This window comes from Acinonyx jubatus, chromosome B1 (assembly GCF_027475565.1).
Source record: "Acinonyx jubatus isolate Ajub_Pintada_27869175 chromosome B1, VMU_Ajub_asm_v1.0, whole genome shotgun sequence".
Taxonomy (NCBI): Eukaryota; Metazoa; Chordata; class Mammalia; order Carnivora; family Felidae; genus Acinonyx; species Acinonyx jubatus.
Window position 1 is genome coordinate 199985009 of NC_069382.1, and position 25775 is coordinate 200010783.

The 25775-nt window shown below is 44.1% G+C and overlaps 2 protein-coding genes across 14 annotated transcripts in view; one reads left to right on the plus strand and one right to left on the minus strand.

Annotated features, from left to right (window-relative positions):
- Positions 1-25775, minus strand: part of FAM193A (family with sequence similarity 193 member A) — a 166694-nt gene that overhangs the window by 120718 nt on the left and 20201 nt on the right. The gene's annotated exons all lie outside the window — the stretch shown is intronic.
- On the plus strand, positions 6692-7374 carry LOC106978837 (Golgi SNAP receptor complex member 2). The gene is given in 5 exon segments (XM_015076583.3): positions 6692-6794; positions 6797-7026; positions 7029-7074; positions 7077-7283; positions 7286-7374. Coding segments are annotated over 5 exon segments (675 nt in total).

Sequence of the window (25775 nt, forward strand, 5' to 3'; positions counted from 1 at the left end):
ATCCAAATGAAGGAAAAATAAAATATAATCCCTACATCACATGATATACAAAAATCAATTTCAAATTATAGACCTAAATGTGAAAGATAACATTGGTATCTTCATGATCTCCAGTGAAGGAAAACATTTTAAAGCAAGACATCAAAAGAACTACAGCATAAAGGAGTGAACAGATCTAACTATTTAAAAATAAACTTCCAGGAGTGCCTGGGTGGCTCAGTCGGTTGAGCCTCCGACTTCGGCTCAGGTCATGATCTCGCGGTTCATGAGTTTGAGCCCTGCATTGGGTGCTGTGCTGAGCCTGCTCGGAGCCTAGAGCCTGCTTCGGGTTCTATGTCTCCCTCTCTCTCTACCCCCTTGCCCACTCACACTCTTGTCTCTCTCTCTCTCTCTCAAAAATAAACATTAAAAAAAAATTTTTAAATAAACTTCTAGACAAAAGACAGCATTAAGAAAGAAAAAAAAAAACTAAGAAAAAGATCTAAAACTCAATAGAAAATAAATGAGCAAAAGATTTGAACAGGCTTTCACAAAAAAAGGATATCCAAATGGTCAATTAACATATAGTCAAAGAATGTAAATTAAAATCACAGTAAAATACCAAGCAGAGTAGCTAAAATAAAAAAAAAAAAAACAAAACTGTGTTGGGGCACCTGGGTGGCTCAGTAGGTTGAGCGTCCAACTTCGGCTCAGTTCATGATCTCACAGTCCGTGGGTTCAGGCCCCGCGTCGGGCTCTGTGCTGACAGCTCAGAGCCTGGGGCCTGCTTCAGACTGTGTGTCTCCCTCTCTCTCTAACCCTTCCCCATTCATGCTCTGTCTCAAAAATAAATAAACGTTAAAAAAAAATTAAAAAAAAACAACAACTGTGACCATTTAGGCAAAAAAACAAAACCACAGGAACTCTGGTGCGCTGCTGGTAGAGTGGAAACAGGTATAACCATGTTGGGGAACACACACTATATTTTAAGACTTCAAAAACACAATATATTATGACCAAGTAGTTTCTCTTTTAAATACGTATCTTTCCTGATACCTTGTTTTGTAGGCACCAAGATACCTGTACAAGATTATTCATACCAGCTCCAAACTGGAAATAGCCCAGATACCCATCAACTATAGAATGGATAAATGTATTGTAGTCTATTCGTATAGTGAAACACTACTCAGCAATAAAATGATCAAATTGTAGCTCAGTTCAAAAGAAATCTTAAAAATATTATTGCATGAAAAAAGCCATTACCAAAGACTGTAGGTAGTTTGCTTCCATTTATGTAATATTCAAAAACAGGCAAAACTACACTGTTTAGGTATGTATGCTTAGTGGTTACCTACAAAGGGAAAGAAAGGGAACTGTAACCAACCATTAGTGGGCTTTTAGAGTCACCAGAATGTTCTATTTATCTGACTGGTACTCATACTAGGGGTCAAATTCAAATAATTTACAGAGCTATACATTCATTTTATGCTCTTTTACAGCATTTAACAATAAAAAAAGTTTTGAAAAAAAGAAATAAATGTTTGACAAAAGAACAAGGTAATTCAGTTGGTGAGGAAGAGGCTTCTCAGTAAACGATACAAAACTGGAAATCCATAGGAAAACACCTCCAACCTTACCTAACACCACTGTAAAAATTAATGTGAAATGAATAACAGACCTATACATAAAAGCTAAATTATAGGGGCACTGGCTGGCTCAGCCAGTGGAGCGTGCGACTCTTGATCTCAGGGTCATGAGTTCAAGTCTCTCCTTGGGTACAGAGATTACTTAAAAACAAAATCTTTAAAAACATAAAAAGCTAAAATTATACAACTTTAATATGAAAACAAAGTAAAAAAATCTTCCCAACCTTAGAATAGACAAAAGATTTCAACCTTGGGGTAAGACAGATTTCTTAGGATCCTGAAAAGCACTAATGATAAAAGGAAAAAAAATGACGAACTGGACTTCATCAAGCTTTATAAAACTTCTTTCCGTTCCTCAAGACAGAGGAAGGTTGCTTCTGGCTTCTGCCCCAGGATGGACTGCTCCCACACTTAACAATGAAAACCAACTAATTTCAAGTCCATGACTTTTTTTGAAGCTACCAGGGAACTGAGGTTACAGAGCAAATTGGCCCAAACTCCGAGTGCCTTCAAGGAAAGAGCATACACGCTCACCTGAGGTGGATGCAATGCAGCACTGATAAGAAGGCTGTTATGAACAGATGCCAAATTGTGAAGACTGCAAACTGTCAGGACAACTCCTGGGGTCACAGAAATTGGGGAAGTCTGTATCCCTTTGCAACCTGTCTACGAAACCCACGGGATGGTCACTGAAAAGACGTGAAAGAGCCCTAAGAAGCACTGATGGCAGTACAGAACTGGGCAGGGGAGCAGCAGCCAAGTGGGAGGGGCAAGAAATTTCACCCAGGTCCTTCCTTTCCATCTCCACTAAGGAACAAAAGCCTTAATCTGTACAGGGGAGGGCTGTGATGAACACTCATTACAACCTGGGGAAGGGAATGGGGGGGGGGGGGGTGGCACTGACTCCTGGAGAAGGGGCAGGATTGCACAATGAGCCCATAACCTGAGCCAAGGAAGAACCAGGAGGGCCACTCCCCAAGACTCAGGGTTGCCATACATGCCTAATGCGGAGTCTTACTCAGAATAATGAAGACAGCACCACACTACCACCAAACATGATTAAATAAAAAAGCTTCAAATAACAGCCAACTGAAGACTACTACTAGGACGGACGGAGAGGAATAAGGGTGTGCAAAGATACACTTTGTGAAGTACTACAAATAGGGAAGACTTAAAACTCAGAATTACAGAGTTGGTAATTCTGGTAACCCACCTTCACACTAAACATAAGCCATTGCTACAGAACTTTGACAGCTGTGGTGCACTGACAATAACCAAAGCAACAATAAATCCTAAACCTAGGTCTACTTTTAATGAGAGTAATACAAACTACAGCACTAAAGACCGAGTAGAAAGAAAGCTGTGTCCATTTCCAGGCATAAAAATGATTTACTTCAGTTTCTACTGTCCTATACAGTATGTCTGTCTTTGAAAAACAATTATAAAGCATATAAAAGGCATGGGGAAAAAACAACCCACACTCCCAAGAGACAGAGCAATCGTCAAAACAAGATTCAGACATGAAGCAGGTGTTGGAACTATCTAACAGAGAATTTGAAATAACTATATATAATTAATATATTAAAGACTATTAACAGAAAAAGTGGACAACATCAGAAAGGTAGTTTCAGCAGGGAAATGAACACTACAGAATCAGTGAGCTTGAAGACAGATCAACTCACCCAAACTAAAACACAAAAAGAAAAGGTGGGCGGTGGGGCGAACAAACAAGAAGTGTGACACAATAGGAAACATTCTCATTTAGAGGTAATCAGAATCCTAGCAAGAGGTGAACAGAGCAGAAGAAATTACGGTTGAGAACTTTCCAAAATTAATGACACACCAAACCACAGATCCAAGAAGCACAGAGAATATCAATTAGGCTAAAAAAAAAAAAAAAAAAAAAAAACAAAACCCTGCCTCGTTATATCACTTCCAAAATGCTACAAACGAAAAAGAGAAAATCTTGAAGGCAGCCAGAGATAAGAGACATTAGACACAGAAGAACAAAAACAAGAATTACAGCAGGGTTCCTGGCCGGGGGGGGGGATGGGGACATGAAACCCAGAAGACGGTGATTTTTTTTTTTTTTTTAGAGTACTGAAAGGGAAAAGCAACAACCACCACCTATTAAGTCAAAATTCTATACCCAGCAAAGATATCTTTCTAAAAATAATGGAGAAAGATTTTCTCAGAAACAAATACTGAAGAAAATTCATTGCCAGGAGACTTAACCTACAAGAAATGTAAGATATTTCAGGCAGAAAGAATCTGAGTAATACTGAAACTTGGATCTACAAAAAGAAATGAAGAGCCCTAAAAACATAATGCGAGTAAAATAAAATCAGTCTTTTCTGTTTTTTCAAGAATTGCACTAAAAGGTAACTTGCAAAAGCAAAAATAGTGAGTACTGTGTGTTAATAGCACATATAAATGCAAAATAAATAACATCAGAGAATTGGGAATATACTATGTAAAGGCCCTTTGGCAGGCAGACCTTAGAGAGACTGTGGGTTCAACTCCAGACCACTGCAAACAGAGCCACTCAAATGAATTTCTTTTTCCCAGTACACTAGTATGCTGTAGCCTATTAGTGTGCAATAGCAGAAAAATTATGTACATACTTGAACTTTGTATCTTGTTTTAAAATTACTATAAATACAGTATCTATTAAAAATGCTAACCATTATCCGAGCTTTCAGCGAGCTGCAACCTTTTTGCTGGTGGAGGGTCTTGCCTTGACGCAGACTGCTGCTGACTGATCAGGGTCCTGGTTGCTGAAGGTTGGGGTGTCTGTGGCAGTTTCCCAAACAAGAGAATGAATGTGCCGCCTCTTCCTTTCCCAAATGATTTCTCTGTGGCACGTGATGCGTCTGACAGCATTCTACCCACGGTACAACTTCTTTCAAAACTGGAGTCAGTCCCTTCAAACCCTGCCGCTCTTTATGAACTACGTTTATGCCATATTCCAAATCCCTGCTGTCATTCCAACCATCTTCACGGCATCTTCACCAGGAGCAGAGTCCATCTCAAGAAACCACTTTCTTTGCTCCTCCGTAGGAAGCGCTCCTCATCCGTTCAAGTTTGACCCTGAGATCGCAGCCATTCAGCCCCTGATCATAGTTCTCTTGCTGTTTCCACCCCATCTGCAGTGACTTCTCCACGGAGTCTTGAACCCCTCAAAGTCCTGCATGAGGGCTGGAACCCACTTCTCCCAAACTCCTGTTAATATTGATATTTTGACCTCTTCCCATGAGCCACGGCAAGAAACATTTTCGTAAGGACATCCAGAATGGTGAATCGTTTCCAGAAGATTTTCAATTTACGCTGCATCAGAAGAGTCACCATTTATGGCGTCTACAGCCTTATATTTTTTAAGATATGTGTTTCTTAAATAGTAAGACTAGAAAGTCAAAATTAGAAATTACTCCTTGCTCCATGGGCTGCAGAATGGATGTTGTATCAGCAGGCATGAAAACAACATTCATCTTGCTATACATCACCAGAGCTCTTGGGTGACTGGGTACAATGTCAATGAGCAGTACTATTTTGAGAGGAATCTTTTTTTCTGAACTGTAGGTCTGAACAGTCGGCTTAAGATATTTGGTAAACCATGTTGTAAACAGATATGCTGTCATCCAGGCTTTGTTGTTCCATCTGTAGAGCGCAGGCAGAGTAGATTCAGCACAGTTCTTCAGGGCCCTAGGATTTTCCCAACGGTAAATGAGCACTGGCTCCAACTTCAAGTCACCAGCTACATTAGCCCCTAACAAGGGAATCTGCTTGTCCCTTGAAACTTTGAAGTCAGGCACTGACTTCTCCTCTCTAGCGATGACAGTCCCAGTCTTCTCCCCAAATGAGGCTGTTTTCGTCTACACTGAGAATCCACTGTTTAGTGTGGCCTCCTTCATGAATTATCCTAGCTAGACCTTCCGGAGAACTTGCTGCAGCTTCTCCATCAGCACTTGCTGCCTCACTTGGCACTTCTGTGTCATGGAGACGGCGTCTTTCTTAAATCTCATGAACCAACCTCTGCAAGCTTCCTCTCCTCCCCCAGCCCTCACGGAATTGAAGAGAGTCAGGGCCTTGCTCTGGAAGAGGCTTTGGTTTAAGAGAGTATTGCAGCTGTTTTGATCTTCCTTCCAGACCACTGAAATTTTCTCCCTACCGGTAGTTAGGCCATTTCCCTTTCTTATCATTCATGTGCTCACTGGAGTAGCACTCATTTCCTTTAGGAACTTTTCCTTGGCATTTGCAACGTGGCTGTTTGGTACAAGAGGCCTACCTTTCAGCCTGTCTTGGCTTTAGACATCCCTCCCTCACTCAGCTTCATCATGTCTAGCTTTTGATTTCAAGTGAGAGATGCGTGACCTTTCCTTTCACTTGAACCCTCAGAGGCCACTGTGGGGTTGGTTGGTAGTTGGCCTAATTTCAGTACTGCTGTATCTCAGGGAGTGGAGAGGCCTGAGGAAAGCGAGGGTTGTGGGATGGTTGACTGACATTCTACAGAGCAGCTAGAATACACACATTTATCAATTAAGTCCACGGTCTTAATGGACACAGTACATGGTGCCCCAAAAACAAGTACAACAGTAACATCAAAGATCACTGATCACACATCACCATAACAAACATAATAATGAGGAAAAACTCTGAAATATTGCGAGAATTATTAACCTAAGACAGAGACACAAAGGGAGTAAATGCTTTTGGAAAAACGGCACCAATAAAAAACCTTCAATTTGTAAAAAACACAGTATCTGCGGAGCACAATATAAAACCAGTATGCCTGTACTACGCTGTGAAGCAATATAATATCATTTGAAGGTACACTTTGCACGAATTTAAAATGTACACTGTAGGGGCGCCTGGGGGGCTCAGGCGGTTAAGCGTCCTACTTCAGCTCAGGTCATGATCTCACAGTTCGTGGGTTCGAGCCCCGCGTTGGGCCTGTGCTGACAGCTCAGAGGCTGGAGCCTGCTTCGGATTCCCTCTCGCTCTGCTCCTCCCCCACTCATGCTATGTCTCTTTCTCAAAAATAAACTTAAAAAAGTTTTTTTCTTTACATGTACACTGTAAAGCCAGGACCGGACCTGGTGGGGGCTGGCAACGTGAAGCCGCTACACCAGCAAACACACAAGCAGGTCCCTAAGGCCCAGTCTCACATGGGACTGAGATGGCAGACAAACAGTCTCTGTATTTAGTAGAAAACAAAATCTAAGCAAACACAGACCAGATATTCAGCCATCTAGAACTTCTAGGGATTATGTCCAGCAAAGAGCCCCCTAACCAAAGAAAGAACGCCACGCTTCACACGGACAGGTTAAAGTAGCACACCCAGTACCTGTAGACTGCTCTCAGAAACTTCCAGCATCAGCGGTACACAAGGGCACAGCAGAAGAGACAAGACAGCAAGAGGAGCTTCTGGGTGCCACCTCCACCACTAATGACTCGACACCACCACCCTAATGCATGACTCACTGTGGTCTGACTCTTCCCTCCAGAAAATTCACCATGGCATGGATGGCCTCAGTGGAGTCGGACACAGTATTCTGGAAGGACTGAGGGCCCAGAGACTGACCTTGAAGGGGACTCAGGAGATCCCGGACACTGCCAACATGCTGGGCTTATCCAACAGTGACGTGGCTTTCCAGGACAGGGCTGTATGATCCGTGGGGCGTCGCTCACCCGAGTGGTCATGTTCCTCGGGGAGCAGTACTGGAGTGAGCCAGCCACGCCCACTGGCTGAAGGACCTGCCCACTGTGTGAGTGTGGGTGCGTGAAAGAGAAAGGGGAGCCCAAAGGAGGCCTACTGAAACCCATGGCCGTCTTAACTGTGACGATCACTTGGAAGTAACTGTGATCTGTAGCCTAGTGGGAATTTCAAATCTGCTTTCTGTGACACCTTGGTAGAGAAGCTAGTGTGACCAAGATGCATGGTGTTTTGGAAATGAAAGAAGTACATGTTCTCTCTGAAAATAAACAAATTCAAAAAATTAAAATGTACACCGTAAGCCCAAAGGCAGCAAGTATAAAATATTTTAAGAGGTATGAATAGTAAGTCAACAGAAGAGATGAAACGGAATCATAAAACATGCTAAATAAAACCAAGAAGAGGCAGAAAAAAGGGGGAAAAGAAAACAAAAAATGAATGAACAGAAAATATAGCCACCAAGATGGGAGGTTTTAGTCAAACCCTATCAAGAATCATCAATGGCTGCCTGGGGCCAGAGGAGAGGGGGTGGACTGGCAAAGGGCTTGAGGGAACTGGGTGGGGTGATGGACATTTCCTAGGGGTTTTTTTGTTTTTGTTTTTTTAAGTTTGTCCATTTTGAGAGAGAGAAAGAGTACAAGCAGAGGAGGGGCAGAGAGAGAGAGGGAGGGAAAGAGAATCCCAAGCAGGCTCTGCTCTGTCAGCCTGGGGCCCAACGCAGGGCTAGAACTCAGGAACCGTGAGATCATGACCTAAGCCAAAACCAAGAGTTGGAGACTTAACCGACTGAGCCACCCAGGTACCCCAGAAATTTCCTACGTATGGTAAACATTCATCCATACTCAGAAAACTGTATGTTTAAAATGGGTGTATCCTAGGGTGGCTCAGTCGGTCAAGTTTCCTACTCTTGGTTTCAGCTTAGGTCACGTTCCTGAAGCTCGTGGGTTCAAGCCCTACATCAAGCTCTGCACTGACAGTGCAGAGCCTGCTTGGGATTTTCTCCCTGCTCCACCCCCCACCCCCACCCCGTACCTTCTCTCTCTGAAAATAAACTTGAAAAAAATGGGTACATCCTACTGCGTGCAAATTATAACTCAATAAAGTTTATTTTTCAAAATAAAGAATAAAAAGTTCAAGGAAAAACAACTCTACTGAAATAACTAAGAATGCCAAGTCGTGGCCGGACTGCCCAGTCTCACTTACTAGCATGTTGACATGGGCATCACTCACCCTCTCTCTGTCCTCAAGCACCAGCCGCACAGGCCTGCCATGAGGAGGTAAGAAGTGCTTCAAGCCCCAGCTTGGCACGCAGTTAGAGACCGTCCAGTGCTGGCTAGCATTATGATTAATAAAGAATGACCCACACTTTTGCCTAGGACCACATATGGTGGCACCTTGAGGGAGAAGACACCGTCTCTGCCCTAGTCGAATGAATGTCATCTGACTAAAGACTCAAAGACTGAGGGGCACCTGGGTGGCTCGCTTGGTTAGGCATCCGACTCTTGGTTTCGGCTCAAGTCATGATCTCACGGTTTGTGGGATCGAGCCCCATATTGGGCTCAGCACTGCTGGTACAAAGCCTGTTTGGGATTTTTCTCTCTCTCCCCCTCCCACGTTCTCTCTTTCAAAATAAATAAATAAACTTAGGGGGAAAAAACATATTACCAGAAATAAATTGACAGAAACAAACCTCATAGTTAGAAAATAATCCATTTCTCCCACATGCCTACTTCTGTATGGTTCAGTCAGTATTTACGGAAGACCTACAAGATGCTGGAGACAGATCCAAAGACCACATATATTCTCTGGCTCTTGAGAAAATGCCACAGGAGTGAGCTGTTCCAACATAATGAAAGAAAGAGCATTAATATAAAAAGATGTGCATGTTACTACAAAAGCCCCAAGGAGAGGAAATGACTCACACCAGGCTACAAAGCCAAGAGCCAAGTGCCAGGCATTATGCGAAATGCCATACATGTACTTCTTCCTGTGACTCTTACAATGACTCCAAAGTAGGCACTATTGTCTCATTTTAAAGCTGTGACACCTAAGGAACAGAACCATCAGGAAACCTCATCTAACATCACAGAGCTAGGATTCAAATCCAGGCAGTCTGAATCCCACACCTGCACTCCCAAGACGACAGTGGACTGCCTCTCTGCCAGCATCTGCCTGGGAGGGGTCAGGGAAAGCTCCTCCTCCCATCAGCCACCTGGAAAGAGCCTCTCGGGAGGGGAGCGCTGGGACTCGGGCATCATCTTCCCTTTCAAAGCTGACTCATCCCCCCCCCCCCCCTTCCAGGCTGGGTGGCTAGTCCCGCCTTCCTGCTCCCGCCTTCCTGCTCCCGCAGCACTTCTAACCACATGCACTCACCTCTCTCCCGAGAAACTGACCATGGGCTCCGGGAGACCAGAGACTTTGTCCCAATCACATTCCTTCCACTCACACCTTCCCTAACATCACTCCTAGGGCAGGCAGCGTTCACTGAATGAACAAGCGGAAGACTCTCCAGCGGTTTTCAGAGTGACAGACAGGAAAGGCTGACTGCCTGACACGGGAGCTGAGCTGCCCGTCGGGGTAACTTGTGCCGGAAGATCCTGGAATCACATGCACGGTATGCAGAATCAAGCTCCTTCACCGCCACTTTAGAAACTACACCTACAGCCTCTCAGGGACTCCCCTGAGACCAACGGTCAGCAAAGAAAACAAAACGCTGAGTCTGTTTACAGTTGGTTTAAGTGACGATGTGTTGGCCAGCGGGAGGGCTGCAACATGACACTACACTCAGACTCGGTCCTGAAGGCCCAGTGGCAGGAAAATCCAAACCAGCGGGCACAGGTCTGAGAAGCATGGTCGGATGGACCCTTTGCCAGGAAGGAAAAATGGCCAGAGATGCAGATCCACACCAATTCACTGACGGAAGCTACTGTCTGGCAGGACGGTCAGGAATTTGGAGAGAACAAGAAGCGATAACCGGTGGCACAGGGCTCTAGGGAAGGGGTGTGAGGACGGACTCGGCACGCAAGGGCCTCTGGGTCCTGTGTGAATATGCTCAGCAAGGACACGCCCTGCAAGCGCAGCTCTCAAAGCTCAGTGGACAAGATGAGCAGCGCCACACGTGTCTCTGAGCTTCTTTCCCGGACACTTACTCTAATACGCTCATGACAGCAAGGCTGGGAGTGATGAATCTGCTCAGTGACCTACACTTCCGCCAAGAACGATCCGGGTTCTCCAATGCCAGGTGTCTGCAGGGCACAGCTTGTCTGGTATTCGGCATTTCGTGCCTTCTCTAGCACTGGACTCACTCAGCAAGCAACAACATAGCTGGGAGCCCCAGGGAGGCCGGACTCGTGCCCCAGCCTCAGTTACCGGCTTCCTCCAACCTCTCCTCAGCCCCCATGCCTCTGCACAGGTGAGGGGTCCTGCAGGGCTGGCTATCTAGTGAGCCTACTACCCAACCTGGTCCCACATAGTGGCCTGGAGCTGCCCTGGCCCACGTGATACACAGAAATGTCTGAGCGCCTGAATAAGGGGGCTACCGCTCCAGCAATCGGCTCTGGCCGTGCTTCCCAGACTCCTGCACACTTGCCCATCTTGCCATCTTGGCTCACCTGAACCCTAGAGGTCTGTTTCCCGTGGCCCTCCCAACACAGACATGACGCATCCCAGGCAGCCTGCCTGCAGGGGTGCCCTGACTGCCATGCATGCCCACCCACCAGCCTCAGCTTGCGTGCACCCCAGACAGATCCTGCTTGCCCAGTGACTGTGGACTAGCTCTGGCCCAGGCAACCCAGCTGCAACCACATGTGCTCCAACAAGGTATGAACCCCAGCTTTGGGGTGTGGCCCCCTTCGAAATGTGTCCTTCCATGGGGGTACTATCCCTCAGCCCTTGAGTATACTTTAGAGTTTCCTTTCCAGTTTACAGTTACTCTAGCGGAGCTTACTAATTTCTTAATATATTAAATTTCCCTTGTTTAAATTACTATATGGTTTAAAAAAATACAAAATAAAATAAAAAAATAAATTAACTATATGGTTTGTTTCCTGATTGGACCTAGACTGATACACCCAGTTCTCCCATGTCACCATTACAGACTTACTGTACAACTTTTCACTGTTATGACCCATGGTCATGGGATTCACTCATCTTGTCACATACCCCATCACCCAAAACAGCTGGCTGGGGAGAATGATGGAATGGCCTACTGGGGACTCACCACATTAAACGGGAGACCTTTGGGGTTAGAGAGCCATCCCATAAGACGCAGCTGTACATATTCTGCACAGATGCCCAAGACAGACATGGTGCTGCTTCTCCAGGAGAGAAGGGCCCAAGTGCAAGTAGCATCTTTCACTGGCACCTCACAACCAATCCAGAAAACTTTTCCTTCCCACCCCTGCAACTTTAGGTTAGAACTCTTAGTAGCCAAGAGTTGAAAACCTGTACCAGGTGATAATAGTTTCAGTATATAAGAAGTTAGCCTGGCCATCTGGACTCATACCTCTGAACCAACAAGTTCAACACAAATGTTGACTAGATATTGTGATGGTCAAAGATAAACAGACACATGAGACAGGTGCAGAATCCCAAAAAGAATGTCTTCAAAAAATATGTACCTCTCCATTAAACTTCCTTCTAAAACTTCCTTCTGACACATCCTGCAAGAACAGCAACACTACGGGCATCTGGGGGGCTCAGTCAGTCGACCATCCAACTTCTGATTTGGCTCATGTCACGATCTTGTGGTTCATGAATTACAGCCCTGCGTCGGGCTCTGCACTGACAGCACAGAGCCTGCTTTGGATCCTCTGTCCCCCTCTCTCTGCCCCTCCCCAGCTCTCTCTCTCTCTTGCTCTCTCTCAAAAAAAAAAAAAAAAAAAAAAAAAATGTTGTTTATTTTTTAAAGCAACACTGAATCCTGTGGCTGCTTAGAAAACATACACTTAAAATACTGTACAACTGTGGTTGAAAATACTCACTGTTTGTCCTTAGGCAAGTCATTAATCCTCCAAGCCTCAGTTTCCTTATTTGCAAAGGGAAGATTAAAAAAATCCACTCAGAGGGCTGCTACAGAATCAAGTGAGATATGACAAGTGAAGTGCTTAACAGAGTCTAGGACTCTGGGTTAAGTAACCCAGAGTAACCATTAATGGTTAATGGTAACAGTAACCATTAAGTCAAAACGGCAGCTATTTATTACCATAAAAATGACAGACTGTTTTAAACGGGCAAAATAAAGCAGGCAAATGCAAATAAAATAAATGCATGGGTAGCAATTTAAAGTCAGAAAAACATAAGTGGGGCGCCTGGCTGGCTCAGTCAGTGGAGCATGTGACTCCTGATCTTGGGGTTACGAGTTCAAGCTGCACATTAGGTGAAGAGGTTACTTAAAAATAAAATTTTAAAGAAAAGATAAACATTATAAGTAACAAGGTTACTCTGTTAATAGCAAATATGCTTTTAATAAAGACGTGAAACTCACAACTCAACATAAAAATAAACATGTTAATATGTATAAAATGCAAAGCCAGTAAAGTCTCCAGGTAAAAATTAACAGATGTCACCAATAGTCAAACAGGCCACCTATCAATCTGTAACAAACCAAGCAGACAAAAACATAAATGACAAATTTAAATAAGGCATAATTGTTGGATTTATGTCAAGATTTAAACTCCACTGAATACTTCTTGCGTTAAACTCCATGAAACACTTGCACAGTTGATCAAATAGGCTACCAAAAAGCAAACAGAAACCTACACTCCAACAGACACAAGTTATACAGGCCATATTCACTTAAAAACAAAAAAACAGGAGTGCCTGGGTGGCTCAGTCGGTTGAGTGTCCGACTTCGGCTCAGGTCATGATCTCGCAGTCCGTGAGTTCGAGCCCCGCGTCGGGCTCTGTGCTGACAGCTCAGAGCCTGGAGCCTGCTTTGGATTCTGTGTCTCCCTCTCTCTCTGACCCTCCCCCATTCATGCTCTGTCTCTCTCTGTCTCAAAAATAAATAAACATTAAAAAAAAAAAAAATTTAGGGGCGCCTGGGTGGCTCGGTCGGTTAAGCATCCGACTTCAGCTCAGGTCACAATCTCGCGGTCCGTGAGTTCGAGCCCCGCATCGGGCTCTGGGCTGACGGCTCAGAGCCTGGAGCCTGCTTCCGATTCTGTGTCTCCCTCTCTCTCTGCCCCTCCCCCGTTTATGCTCTGTCTCTCTCTGTCTCAAAAATAAATAAACGTTAAAAAAATTAAAAAAAAAATTTAAAAACAAAAAACAAATGGAATGTAAGATTTATAAAAGCTGAAACCACATATTTCAAAGTCTAATGCACTTCAATATTCAAAGCTCTCTCTCAAGTACTTTAATGAAGACATAAATTTGTAATTACAGTCCCACCAATATTTAATACTAGAGGACAGGGATTACCAGTAAATTCCCAGTACTTACCATAGTAACTTGAACATAATATGCACTAACTGAATGTCTGCTGAGTAAAGACTGAGAAAAACACGAAACTGAGAACACTATATATCAAAACTTTAGATGTCTGGCCAAAGCTGTACTTAAAGTTAAGTTCATAGCTGTAACGACTAGTATTATTTCAAAGGAAGAGAAAAGTAAATATTTGGCTATTAGAAATCAATTCAGAAAGCCACCTTCCCCAAAATAGGTACAATCATTATTACGAAAAGTTAATGACTTAGAAAATTGTTAACAATAGGAACTAGTTAAAACGTGGTAAATGTCTCTGAATTGTATGCTTAAATATGGTTTAAATGGCACATTTTATGATATACGTGTTTTAGCACAACTTTGAAAAAACATTTTTTTTTTTTTTGAAAAGGGCAAATTTAAGTGGGATGGATACTGGGAAAAAAACAGAAACAGATTAAAAAAGAACTGACCTACAAAGTTTAATGGGTGATTACCCTTTAAGAAACAGAATATTCCCTAACACTAACAATGTGCATAGTTTACAAGACTAAAGATTCAATCCTCTAATACCAGAAACATCTTAGAATCATGAAAAGCACATGGTAACAATTAGCATTCATGGGGTCCTACTAAAATTCTCACTCTCTCATCTACCTCAAACCACTCACACATTCCCCAAAGCCATGCTTTTAAACTAATTCCTACCACCATTCCACTATATATGGATGTCCTCAAGTCACTTTATTTTCTACAAAAGATTCCTGACGTTCTCAAGGACATGAGGTCACATGAGGACTTTCCAGGATACCAGCTATCACAAATCACTAAGACATTTAAGTGACCTCATCAGACCTTTAAGAAACATGTAAAATTAAAATAAATTCTGCCTGTAAGTATACACTGCATTGTGGACATTAGTGTATTGACCTCAGAAGGCAGTCAGGAAAACCACAACACAGAGAAATGAAATGATGGGGGGGGAGGGGGACACAGCCAGCAGCTAAGTGATTTCCACACAAAACTAGGAGCTTCAAAATTCCCCCTTTTCAAATTCATGCCTTCACAAAATTGACATTAGAATGGTAACAATTATGGGAATGCAAACTGATGCAGCCACTCTGGAAAACAATATGGAGGTTCCTCAAAAAACTAAAAACAGAACTACCCTACGACCCAGCAATTGCACTACTAGGCATTTATCCAAGGGATACAGGTGTGCCGTTTCAAAGGGACACATGCACCCCCATGTTTATAGCAGCACTATTGACAATAGCCAAAGTATGGAAAGAGCCCAAATGTCCATCGATGGATGAATGGATAAAGAAAATGTGGTGTATATGTATACAATGGAGTATTACTGGGCAATCAAAAAGAATGAAATCTTGCCATTTGCAACTACGTGGATGGAATGGGAGGGTATTATGCTAAGTGAAATTAGTCAGAGAAAGATAAAAACCATTATGACTTCACTCATATGAGGACTTTAAGAGACAAAATAGATGAACATAAGGGAAGGGAAACAAAAATAATATAAAAACAGGGAGAGGGACAAAACAGAAGAGACTCATATATACGGAGAACAAACTGAGGGTTACTGGAGGGGTTGTGGGAGGGGGGATGGGCTAAATGGGAAAGGGGCACTAAGGAATCTACTCCTGAAATCATTGTTTCACTACATACTAATTTGGATGTAAATTAAAAAAAATAAATAAAACAAACAAAAACTTAGTGAAATATCCTCAAATACAAATCTGTAATTCAACCTGTGTAATAGTATTGATTTCAAATACTGAAATAAAATATTAAAAAGTAAAAAAAAAATTAAAAATATAATTGATAGGGAAAAGAGAATATTTATTAACTATTATAATAACCCTTACAAAACACATTTCTTGAATATAGTATTTTAACCTTTTGATCTCGATTTTACTTTCAGAATTTTGTGTTTCTACATGAACACAATAAATTGGTTGTTTTCACTGAAAAAAAGTTAATAAAGGTTGTATCATCTTACTCTCCCATGAACACAGTACAGTTTGACCCTTGAACAAGAGCTTGAACTGTGCAGGTGCACTTATACAGAGATTTTCTCTAATAAATACAGTACAGTAATGTAAAAAAAAAAAGAATGGTAACAGATACATAAAAAAATAATGAATATGTGAAATAAATATTGCATGGACTCCAAAATATTCTCAAAATTCTGAGGATTTTAGTCTTCATGTCAATTAAAAACCTGAGGTAATACAACTTTGAGATCAACACCTGCACAAAGTCCAATAAAACCCACGAGGCCACATTAAATCCTCAAAAATGCTGTATGGAAATTACCGTCTAAACCACAAAGACTGGTCAGAGAATCAGCACATAGCACCTTCGGTGGCCTTACGCCTGTCACAGTACCTCCCCAGCCCCTTATATCCAAAAGGGCAGGTGCTGGCTTGGCCCTGGCCCCTTGCTCCTCCTGGCTGTGCAGCTGGCCTTGAACAAGTCCTTAGCCTTTCTGTGCCTGTTTCCTCAACATAAACTGGGGACCAGAGCACCTGTGCTTCAAGTCACTGTAAAGACAGAAAGGAGACACACACAGGGACGGACGGCACAACAGTGCCTGACGTGGAAAGTGCCGTGTAAGTGCCAGCCGACGCGGACACGTGTAATTATCAGCTTGCGGCAGGACCACTCAGTGATTACTGCTTACGCGGCAAAGCAATGCCGCAAGAACCATAGGAACTAATTCCTGATCTCTCTTCTAGTACAGTTTTGCCCTGCTATTCGTATCTCACTGCTGCCCAACTCACCTAAAACATAAGCCTCCTAAGAACAGAAACCACTCCACGGGACACTTCCCGGCAACCTGACCGTGCCAGACAACGCACGGCAAGACTCGTGGATGTTCTTCCAGTGTCACAACCCCAGTATCAAGCACGTATTCAAAGACCTCAATAAACGTTTGCTCAATGAATGAATCCGCGTTCTCTCAACGATCTCGACTTCAAGTCCAAGGCCCTGACACCCCTGGCTGAGTCTGGCCCTAGTCACCACACCTTGCTTGGGACACAGTGCCACTGACCAGATTCTGCTCACTCGCTGGGCATCAACCCTGACTCCTTTCACTTGGGGAAACACTCCGAGCCCCCCAACACAGACAAGGCGCTGTCCCTGCTCCCTCCCTCTCCCCTGGATGGGGGGGTCAACACTCTCCCTAACCCAGGGCCTGGGCCAGGAGCAAGTCCAGTATTTGGAAGGGAGTCAGTCAGAGGAGTGTGAACCAGCAGACAGAGGGGGAGGACGTTAGGCCCTCCTTTCCCAGAGGAGGGTCATGAACCCAAAAGGGTGGGAACCTTTTATTCTAAGTAAGTTTTTATTTCATTCAGCTTTTCAACACTTCCAACAGGACAGAGACCTACTACCTGTACCCAAATAATTCTTTGGTAACCAGAATTAATTGATAAATAAATGTTGCTTCTGATTTTCATTTTCATTTTTTAATTAACGCCAAATGATTAATTCATGTAATAAAAAAAGCTAAGCATGTAATATTCATTGAAAATTCCTCTGTTCGAAGTCTATTTCAGGCAGTTAGATGTAAGCATTAATAATGCAAGAGGGGTCACAGCTTCTGAGTGTTACAGAACCTCGAGGGCTCATTCCTGGCCTCTCCTCACCAATGCCTTCCCTCCACCAGCCGCATCCACACCATCAAGACACACTCAACCCTCAGGAGTTGGTCTGGGGCTCAGATGCCTATAGTGGAGAGGGCTGCGAAGACAGTGGAGCAGGAGGACCCTACGCTCACCTTGTTCCACAGATACAACTAGAGGACACTCACATCAGCGTAAATAACCCAGAACACCATCCAAAGCCTGGCAGAACAAACCCCACAACTAGAGAGAGGTAGAGAAGAGGCCACACCAGAGAAGGTAGGAAGGGCAAAGACCCAGCTTGGGAGCAAAACAGATCATCGTTCGCGGCGGGAAGGGAGCCGCGGGCACAGAGAAGGGCAAAAATCAGATGTTGATGGTACAACTGCCTAATCCACATCTGCCTTGGTCGTCTCAAGGCCAGGGGGCTCAACATGTCCAAAACCAAATGTACACGGTGGCAGCAGTGAACCAGAGAACCCGGGAGTCATCCAACGCAAAGAAACCAGAAGGAGAGCAGACCCAGCAAGTTTAGTGTGGGGGACAGCCTGCCTGGGCGCGGAACACCCGTGTTCCTGACAAGACACCTGCGCCCATCCCATACGCAGAAATCAAGGGGGTGCACCCCAGCCCCCCGCCAAATGCCCACCCCACGCCTGACACCAGGCCTCTAACTGGTCTTCCTGCTTCAGTCTTTGCCCCTTACACCCACCTAAGTCACAGTACATCACTCTTCTGCTCAACACCCTCCCATGTTCCCACAGATTAAAACCAGTGTCAGAGCGTCAGACAAGGCCCTCCAGGTCTGTCCACAGCCTGACAATCCAGCACTCAGCAGACACTCGTGGGGACAGATGGACAAACGTGACACACGCACCAACAGATGATCTGACACGGAGCTGCGTGAAGAAGCGAGAACAAGACCTGTGCCTCCGCACCACTTGGAAATAAGCAAATACACGCAATCTCTGAAAAGAGAGATTCAAGAGATTCATGCCTGTCCACATAAGCAAACCTATCAGACTAGAGCAGATTAAGAAGTGGGGGCGGGGGGAGTAAGGAGCATAAAATGAAGCAGGCAAACAGGGGAGAAGGCAAAAGGACACTGACACCTGTTTGATGCTGGGCAGGTGCTGTGAATCAAGGAGTAGGAGGTCCTACACTGAGGCAACTAACACAGCGTGAGACCTGCCCCCAGGCCAAGCCCTTCCGGGGTATTTCCTATTCCAGGGGGAAATGGTGCCTGAAGTCAGACTCCTAAGAATCTGCTTTGACCTTCCCACATTCAACCCACCTCACTCTCCCAGGTGTCTCAGATGTGGGCCAAACCATGGCCCTCACTGCAGCGGGGGATGTCTGCTCTGCTTTTCAAAGCCCTTACCTGTCTCTATCTGCCCTGAATCAAAAGACCCAAACTCTGGCCCCAGCGCTCAAGGTCGCACCAGGGCACTTCCCACTGCTCCTCCTCCAGGCCCCTGACCCCAGTTCCCCAGCAGGGCAGGGCGTGGCACAGGCTTCCCTACTACCTGGCCTACAGACAGCTCCCACCCACAAGTTAGCAGCCAGGCCTACTAGCCTGCAACCTTTAATCTTACCTAAATCTCTCATTTTACAAATCAGAGGAGGACAAGAGACTCTCCGGGTCACACAGTGAATTCCTGGCAAGGCTGGAAAAATGCCCAGGTCCCCAGTCCAGCCTTTGCTGTGAGGCCACATTCTTGGACAATCTGGTTTCCTTTAGGCACCGTGAAGCACTTCATTTAGGGGGAAAGGGGATTAAAAAGAAAGCTTGAAATGTTACTTTGAGCTTACCTTTTAGTTGAAATTCAGTCTTTATAATCGGTTTTGACATCCTGAGCAAAATTTAGAAAGTGATAAATAAAAAGTTCTGGTCTAGGATTTCACTGTGTACATATATCGGTCAAAACTCTCCCCTCCCAAGACATCTTTAAATAAAATTAACTTTTCTATCTCAGGGAGGGAAGCCCCTCCCTTCCAAACTCCTAGTTTTTTACACAGAACGAAACAGAAGTTTAGCACTGTTCTAACAGGTGTTAGCACCGTTCTAACAGGTGTGTGTCCCCAAGCTTGTCTGCAAGGTGGCTCTCATCAGGGAGTGTCCTCACAGTCTCCCCCTGCTTAGCAGCCCAGGCCCTGCCCTCTCCTTCATGCCTACAGAGGGGTGGGAGGTAAGGAGGAGAGGCAGCCCACCCCAGCGTGCCCAGGGACCCAAGATGACACCTAGCATGAAAACATGCCCTAGTCCACTTCTGGGAAATGGGAATCAAAATACAAAGCGACATCAGCCAGAAATCACTAGAGGCTGCGAAAAGGAAGGACTCAGGCCACACTGCAGGCAGAATCACCAAAGAGCAGGACCCAGAGACACGGCGGGCCCCTGCCAGAAGACAGGCTCGGCAAAGCCAGCTCACATCCAGAAGCAGCGATGGTACAGGCAGGGTGCCACAGCTGCCCACATATGGCAGTGCCCGAAGTTAAACCGAGCGGTCTTCTGTTTCCTGCCATCTGAAAAACCCTGAATACAACAGAGAGCAGGACGGGGCGGGGAGGGGCAGGAGGGAGGGGGACGCGGCACTGGTGTGGTCCCTTGGAAAGCTCCACTTGGATCTAGGAGACTGATCAGATGCAGCCCAGTTGAGTGGGAGATTTGGCTGGAACAAAAGCTCCCAGGCCAGGGAAGGAGGACTAAAATCAAGCCAGGGCCCCTCTGGCCAAGCTCTGCTCTAGGAAGGAGCCCTCCAAGTCCCGTGCCCATGGGGTGCTTCGCATACCTTCCTCCAAACTGCACGCTGCCTTACATCCAAACCTAGGAAGGCTTATTTCCTGTGTCATCAGGGGACTTCAATAATGAAGGGGAGAAAAGATTTCAAGTATTCCAGTCAAGAGAGGTGTCACACACCAGAGACTGTGCCATGACCCCTGCAAGGAGGAGCAAACAGATGAGACCGACAGCCGTACGATTCTTACGCGGTTCAGGGAACGCTTAGGACATGTTTAAAGCATAGAGAATTAATTAAAATGCATGGAGGAAAACCATGGAGGTTTGGCTTAGAGCACATCATCCAAACTCTTAAGTAGGATATTCAGAGTTGCCTCTTTGGCTCAGGATTACTCTCTGAACTTAAAATGACCAAGTCTGCAACGGCTGACGGAATGTACTGGTTTCTTACAAATGGAAGACCTGAACACAACGAACTCAACCCTGCAGGTAGGAACCCAAGAAAGATGATGTGTCCACGAAGCACAGATTCAAACTAGCCCCTAGAATGAGCACATGGCAACTGCAGACTCCACTCACTAGTGCTGAAGTGAACGAGTGCTGGGCTATTTAGAAGTCAGTCACAATTTCAGAAGCCATGCTCGAAGTGTCTGTTATTTAATACGAGCTGTGAAAACCTCCAGATCCAAGTGACTTATCCAGCCTCTGCCCCTAAGAATACAGCTCCACTTTCAAGAGCATCTGAAGGAGATGAAATCAAATTCTGTTCACCATGACAATATGCCAGTCCTACAATTCTAAGGATGAACATGTGAATAGGACCATCCAGAAATCTGTGACGTTGTGACCAGATTCTAGATAAAGATTTCAGCCCAAATGATTATGAAAGCATCTTTTACTTTAGCAGAATTAGCTAAAATTATAAAGGAGAGTCACAGGACCTTGACACCTGCTGTTTCCTTTGTCTACAACACTCTTATCCATATGTCCACATAGCTCTGCTGCCTCATTGCCTTTTCGTGTCTCTGCTCAGTAGGCCTTCCCGGATCCCCCCCCTTAACCCTGGAAGCATCATGCCCACGCACCTGCTTCGTCGCTCACCATCCTACCATTTCATTAATTTACTGTCTCTTCCCATGAAAAGGGACAGGGAGATCTTTGTGAGCCCTGTTCACTGATGTGTCCCCAGTGCCAAGAACAACTCCTGACATAATAGATGCTCTAAATACATGATGAAGGAAGACACATCTCAGGTTTGCCTGGAGTCTTCCTCACAGCTCTCAAGAGCATTTCAAGATGTGGAGCACCTGGGTGGCTCAGGGCGTGATCTCGCAGTCCGTGGGTTCGAGCCCCGCGTGGGGCTCTGTGCTGACAGCTCGGAACCTGGAGCTGCTTCGGATTCTGTGTCTCCCTCTCTCTGCCCCTCCCCCACTCATGCTCGCGCTCGCTCTCTCTCTCTCTCTCTCTCTCTCTCTCTCTCTCTCAAAACTAAATAAATATTTTTTAAAAAAGAGTATTTCAGGATATTAAACACCAGAACTCTTCACTATTAAAAGCGACAAACAGGGTGTCTGGGTGGCTCAGTCGGTTAAGCGTCCAACTTTGGCTAGGGTCATGATCTCACGGTTGGTGAATTCCAGCCCTGTGTCAGGCTCTGTACTGACAGCCTAGAGCCTGGAGCCTGTTTCGGATTCTGTGTCTCCCTCTCTCTCTTGCTCTCTCTCTTGCTCTCTCTCTCTGCTTCTCCCCTGCTCATGCTGTCTCTGTCTCTCTCTCTCTCTCTCAAAAATACAATAAACTCTAAAAAAATGTTTTTTAAAAATAAAAAAAAACTGACAAATAGCACTAAGCTCATTAAACAGTTTAAATATGACTGAATAAACCCACTTTGAACTGCTTTCATATTACTGCTAAATAAAATTCAGTTTTTAGAAAGTTACAGTCCACCCGTTAGCAACAAAATTTCTATTACAATTTCTCAGCCCCACACGAGTTTCTTTCTGATCAGTTGGCTCTTTACAAGAGGCTGCATGAGTAAGCCCCCCAGTGTTTCAATAAGTAACTGGTCAATACTGAAACAAACTGTTCAAGCCCCAGAGTGATCTAAAGACTTAACCCTACCCAATCATGAGTTTCCAGGCCACAAGAAAGGAAAGACCATGTTATCTTCCACACTCCAGAATCAATTAAAATCTGCAATCGACTTTGTACACAAGAAAACGTATCCAGCCAGTCACCTCCTAAGACTTAAGTCCCAATTCCCCAAATAATCATCCCTCCTTTTGCATAGTAATGCCCCTCTTATTTTTCCTTACACTGTGGTAACTACACCTGGTAAGAGCATTCACACCTTGCTGTGGGAAATACTGGCCTAGAATGTTTCACTAAGCCTTTTAATTTAGTATGTTTGAAAATCTGGACTAAGTTAGCTAGACTCTGTCTAAATTCACATGGTAGAAAATTTCTACATAACAAATGTTATAGTGAAGTTTTTAAACAACTTAAAAAAAATTCTAATTCTACATCTCATTTGAGTCATTCAACAAACACTTATTAGCTTTGAACAAGGCACTATGCTTTAAAATCTTTCTTCATTCAATAAACTTCTAATCTAGTAAAAGGCCATAAATGCATAGGTAAATACAAGTGTGTTCAGTGTCATTCAAGGTAATTGCTTTAGTCGGGAGAGAATCAGGGCAAGCTGAATGGAGAAGGCAGAAACAAGCCTGGAATAACAAAGAAGAGTAGGATTCTCAGGAGGCAGAACCAGAAGGAAGGAAAGGGGAGCAGGAAAAGAAAAAGGATGTGGGAGAAAAAAGCCTTCCTGAAGAGCAGAGATAGGGAGCCCAGGTCCAGATGTAATGAATGAGAAAACACAAGGTAAAGGGAGAAAGGTGGAGAGGACCCAGCTGGAGAGAGGTCCTCCTTGCCCACCAGAAGGTGGACTCCTCCAGAAGGACTCTCGGTTAGGCAGACCGGAGTGCACACAACCCCCACCCACATAACAGACTGTACATCCAGGCATGGCTCAAGGACATGGCTTGGAGATCGTCCTATATGTCTTACCAGTAACACAGCAGGCATTCAGATGCAGTTGATGAATATAACTGACATACAATAAAAAATACACAAAACGAAAAAACATACAATAAGATAAAAATGAAATCATTTTGGGGGCACCTGGGCGGCTCAGCTGGATTCAGCTCAGGTTATGATCTCAGGGTTCATGAGTTTGAACCCTGCAACAGGCTTCCTGCTGTCAGCACAGAGCCCGCTTCATATCCACTGGTCCCCACCTCCTCAAAAATAAACATTTTTTTAAAAATGAAATCCTTTTTGCATACTTATTAACAAACCTGAAGAACTTTTTTATATCACAAAGAATCGTGAGAAGAAAATTTAAGGAAGCCAGTGTGACTGAATGTACTTTATTATTTTTCAAAATCTTGGTATAATATACTTTGTGTTAAAACCAGATCTTTGGAGCACTATAAATTCAATTATTTAGAAAGCTGGTTTTACCAGCAGTCTTTACTGAAAAAGGTCCCTCTCCCTTAAATACACACGGATCTAAATGGAAGAAATACTATATATCATTTGCACTTACTAAATCATGCTCATCAATTTTCAATCCCGTCAATCAATTGCACAAAGATTTTTGCTGAAAGTCAGCTAGTCAAATTTTTTAAATGTTTGTTTATTTTTGAGAGAGGGAGCGCAGGCGGGGGAGGGGCAGAGAGAGAGGGGGACAGAGGATCCGAAGCGGGCTCCACGGGCTCTGCACTGACAACAGAGAACCTGATCTGGGGTTCAAACTCCCAAACCACGAGATCATGACCTGAGCCAAAGTCAGACACTTCACCGACTTGAGTGAGCCACCCAGGCCCCCCTCAGCTGGTCAATGTTTATCTTCCTCACAGTTCTTTGTTTTCACAGTAATCAGGAGGCATGTCACGTTTTTGTATTTTTAATAAGCTCAAAAGTAAACTTTCCAAAAAGCTTCTCTAGACAGCATAACAATTTCGTCCCCCAGTTTAAGTGTGCAGTAAGATGACTATTTATATTCTTAGCAACAAAACAAAACACAGTGGCGGCAACTCTAAACACCCATCTTCAAGATGCCCTCCACAGCAAGAGTCTCTTTCGAGAAGCAGTTTCCCACTCATGGTTAAAATGTCACCTTTACCTTGAGGGGCAGATTAACTGTTTATTTTCTCAAAAACACTGAATTTGTTAGGTAGCTTTCTACTGAAAGCCCCTTGTTATTACAGAAAAGATCACAAATTTACAACACTTGTCTTTGTGTAAAAGAAAAACGCTCAATTCACCCTCAGAATAAGCAGTGCTCTTAATTTTGCCACAAGACAACCAGCAAAGCTCATACTTACTCTCCATCTCATGACAAAACACTGTAAAGATTCACTCCTTTTGTAAAGGGCTCAGGCTGATCCCTTATATGACTCTGGCTTCCATTTGTCGCTATAAGAACTTACTTATGCATCACGTGGTGAATAAAATTCACATGTGCTGTTCTTTCTGCCATCCTACCCTACCCAAAAATCTTTATTTTTTTTTAAATAAATAAATACACTGGTTATACCTTATTTTTCCACAAACCCCTGTTAATTAAAGAAATCATTTCGGGGTTCCCGGCTGGCTCAGTTGATAGAGCATACGACTCTTGATCTCAGGGTTGTGCGTTCAAGCTCGACATTGCATGTAGAGATTACTTAAACAAAACTTTTTAAAAAATCACTTCAGAATACATATGCTCTAGGATACTCAGCGTCACACACACACCACAAAAGTCCTCAACCTGAATCTACAGAAAGCGTAACTTGAAACTGCACCAGGATTCTCGCAGACTCGCGACACTGAGGCTTTTTAATCTCCAGGAAACAACTTTATTGGTGCCAGCACCACTCAGCTGGGTTCGTACCCAAAGAACTGACACCGAACGTCACGTGGCATAGTTTTTAAAAATATATTTTCTATTTCTTTGTCTCCCACATATGGTAACACACATATATACCTGCAGTCTGATTAAGTAGTCTCAGTTTACAAGGTCGTGACGGATGTTGTCTCATAGGCACACAGCCAGATTACCTTGAAATTTTTCCTCCCTCCCTCCCTCCCTCTCCTTCCTTTCTTTCTCTTTCTTTCTTTCTTTTTTCTCCTTCCTTCCTTTCTTTTCTCTCTCCTTAGGGAGGGGACCCTATCACAAAACCTGTTTAGAAGCAGGTTTCAGCGCAGGTCTTGATCTCACAGTTCGTGAAATCGAACCCTGTGTTTGGGCTCCACACTGACAACACACAGCCTGCTTGGGATTCTCTGTCTCTCTGCCCCTCCCCTGTTTGCACACACTCTCTCTCTCTTAAAATAAACTTAAAAAAAAAAAAAAAAAAAAAGCACGTGTTTCCATCATCCCAGAGCAAACCCCCCATTATGTGTTCATCATAATTTATTCTAACAATTTAATTTTTCAAACCTTCTGCAATACTTTCTATGAATACTCTGAAAGTATTTGCTGACAAAGTAATGTATTTATTTTGGTGCCATCTTGTTTCCTCTGTACTGTTTCAGCCTTCTTGCCTCCCCACTCCCCGCTGCTGGAGAACAAACTT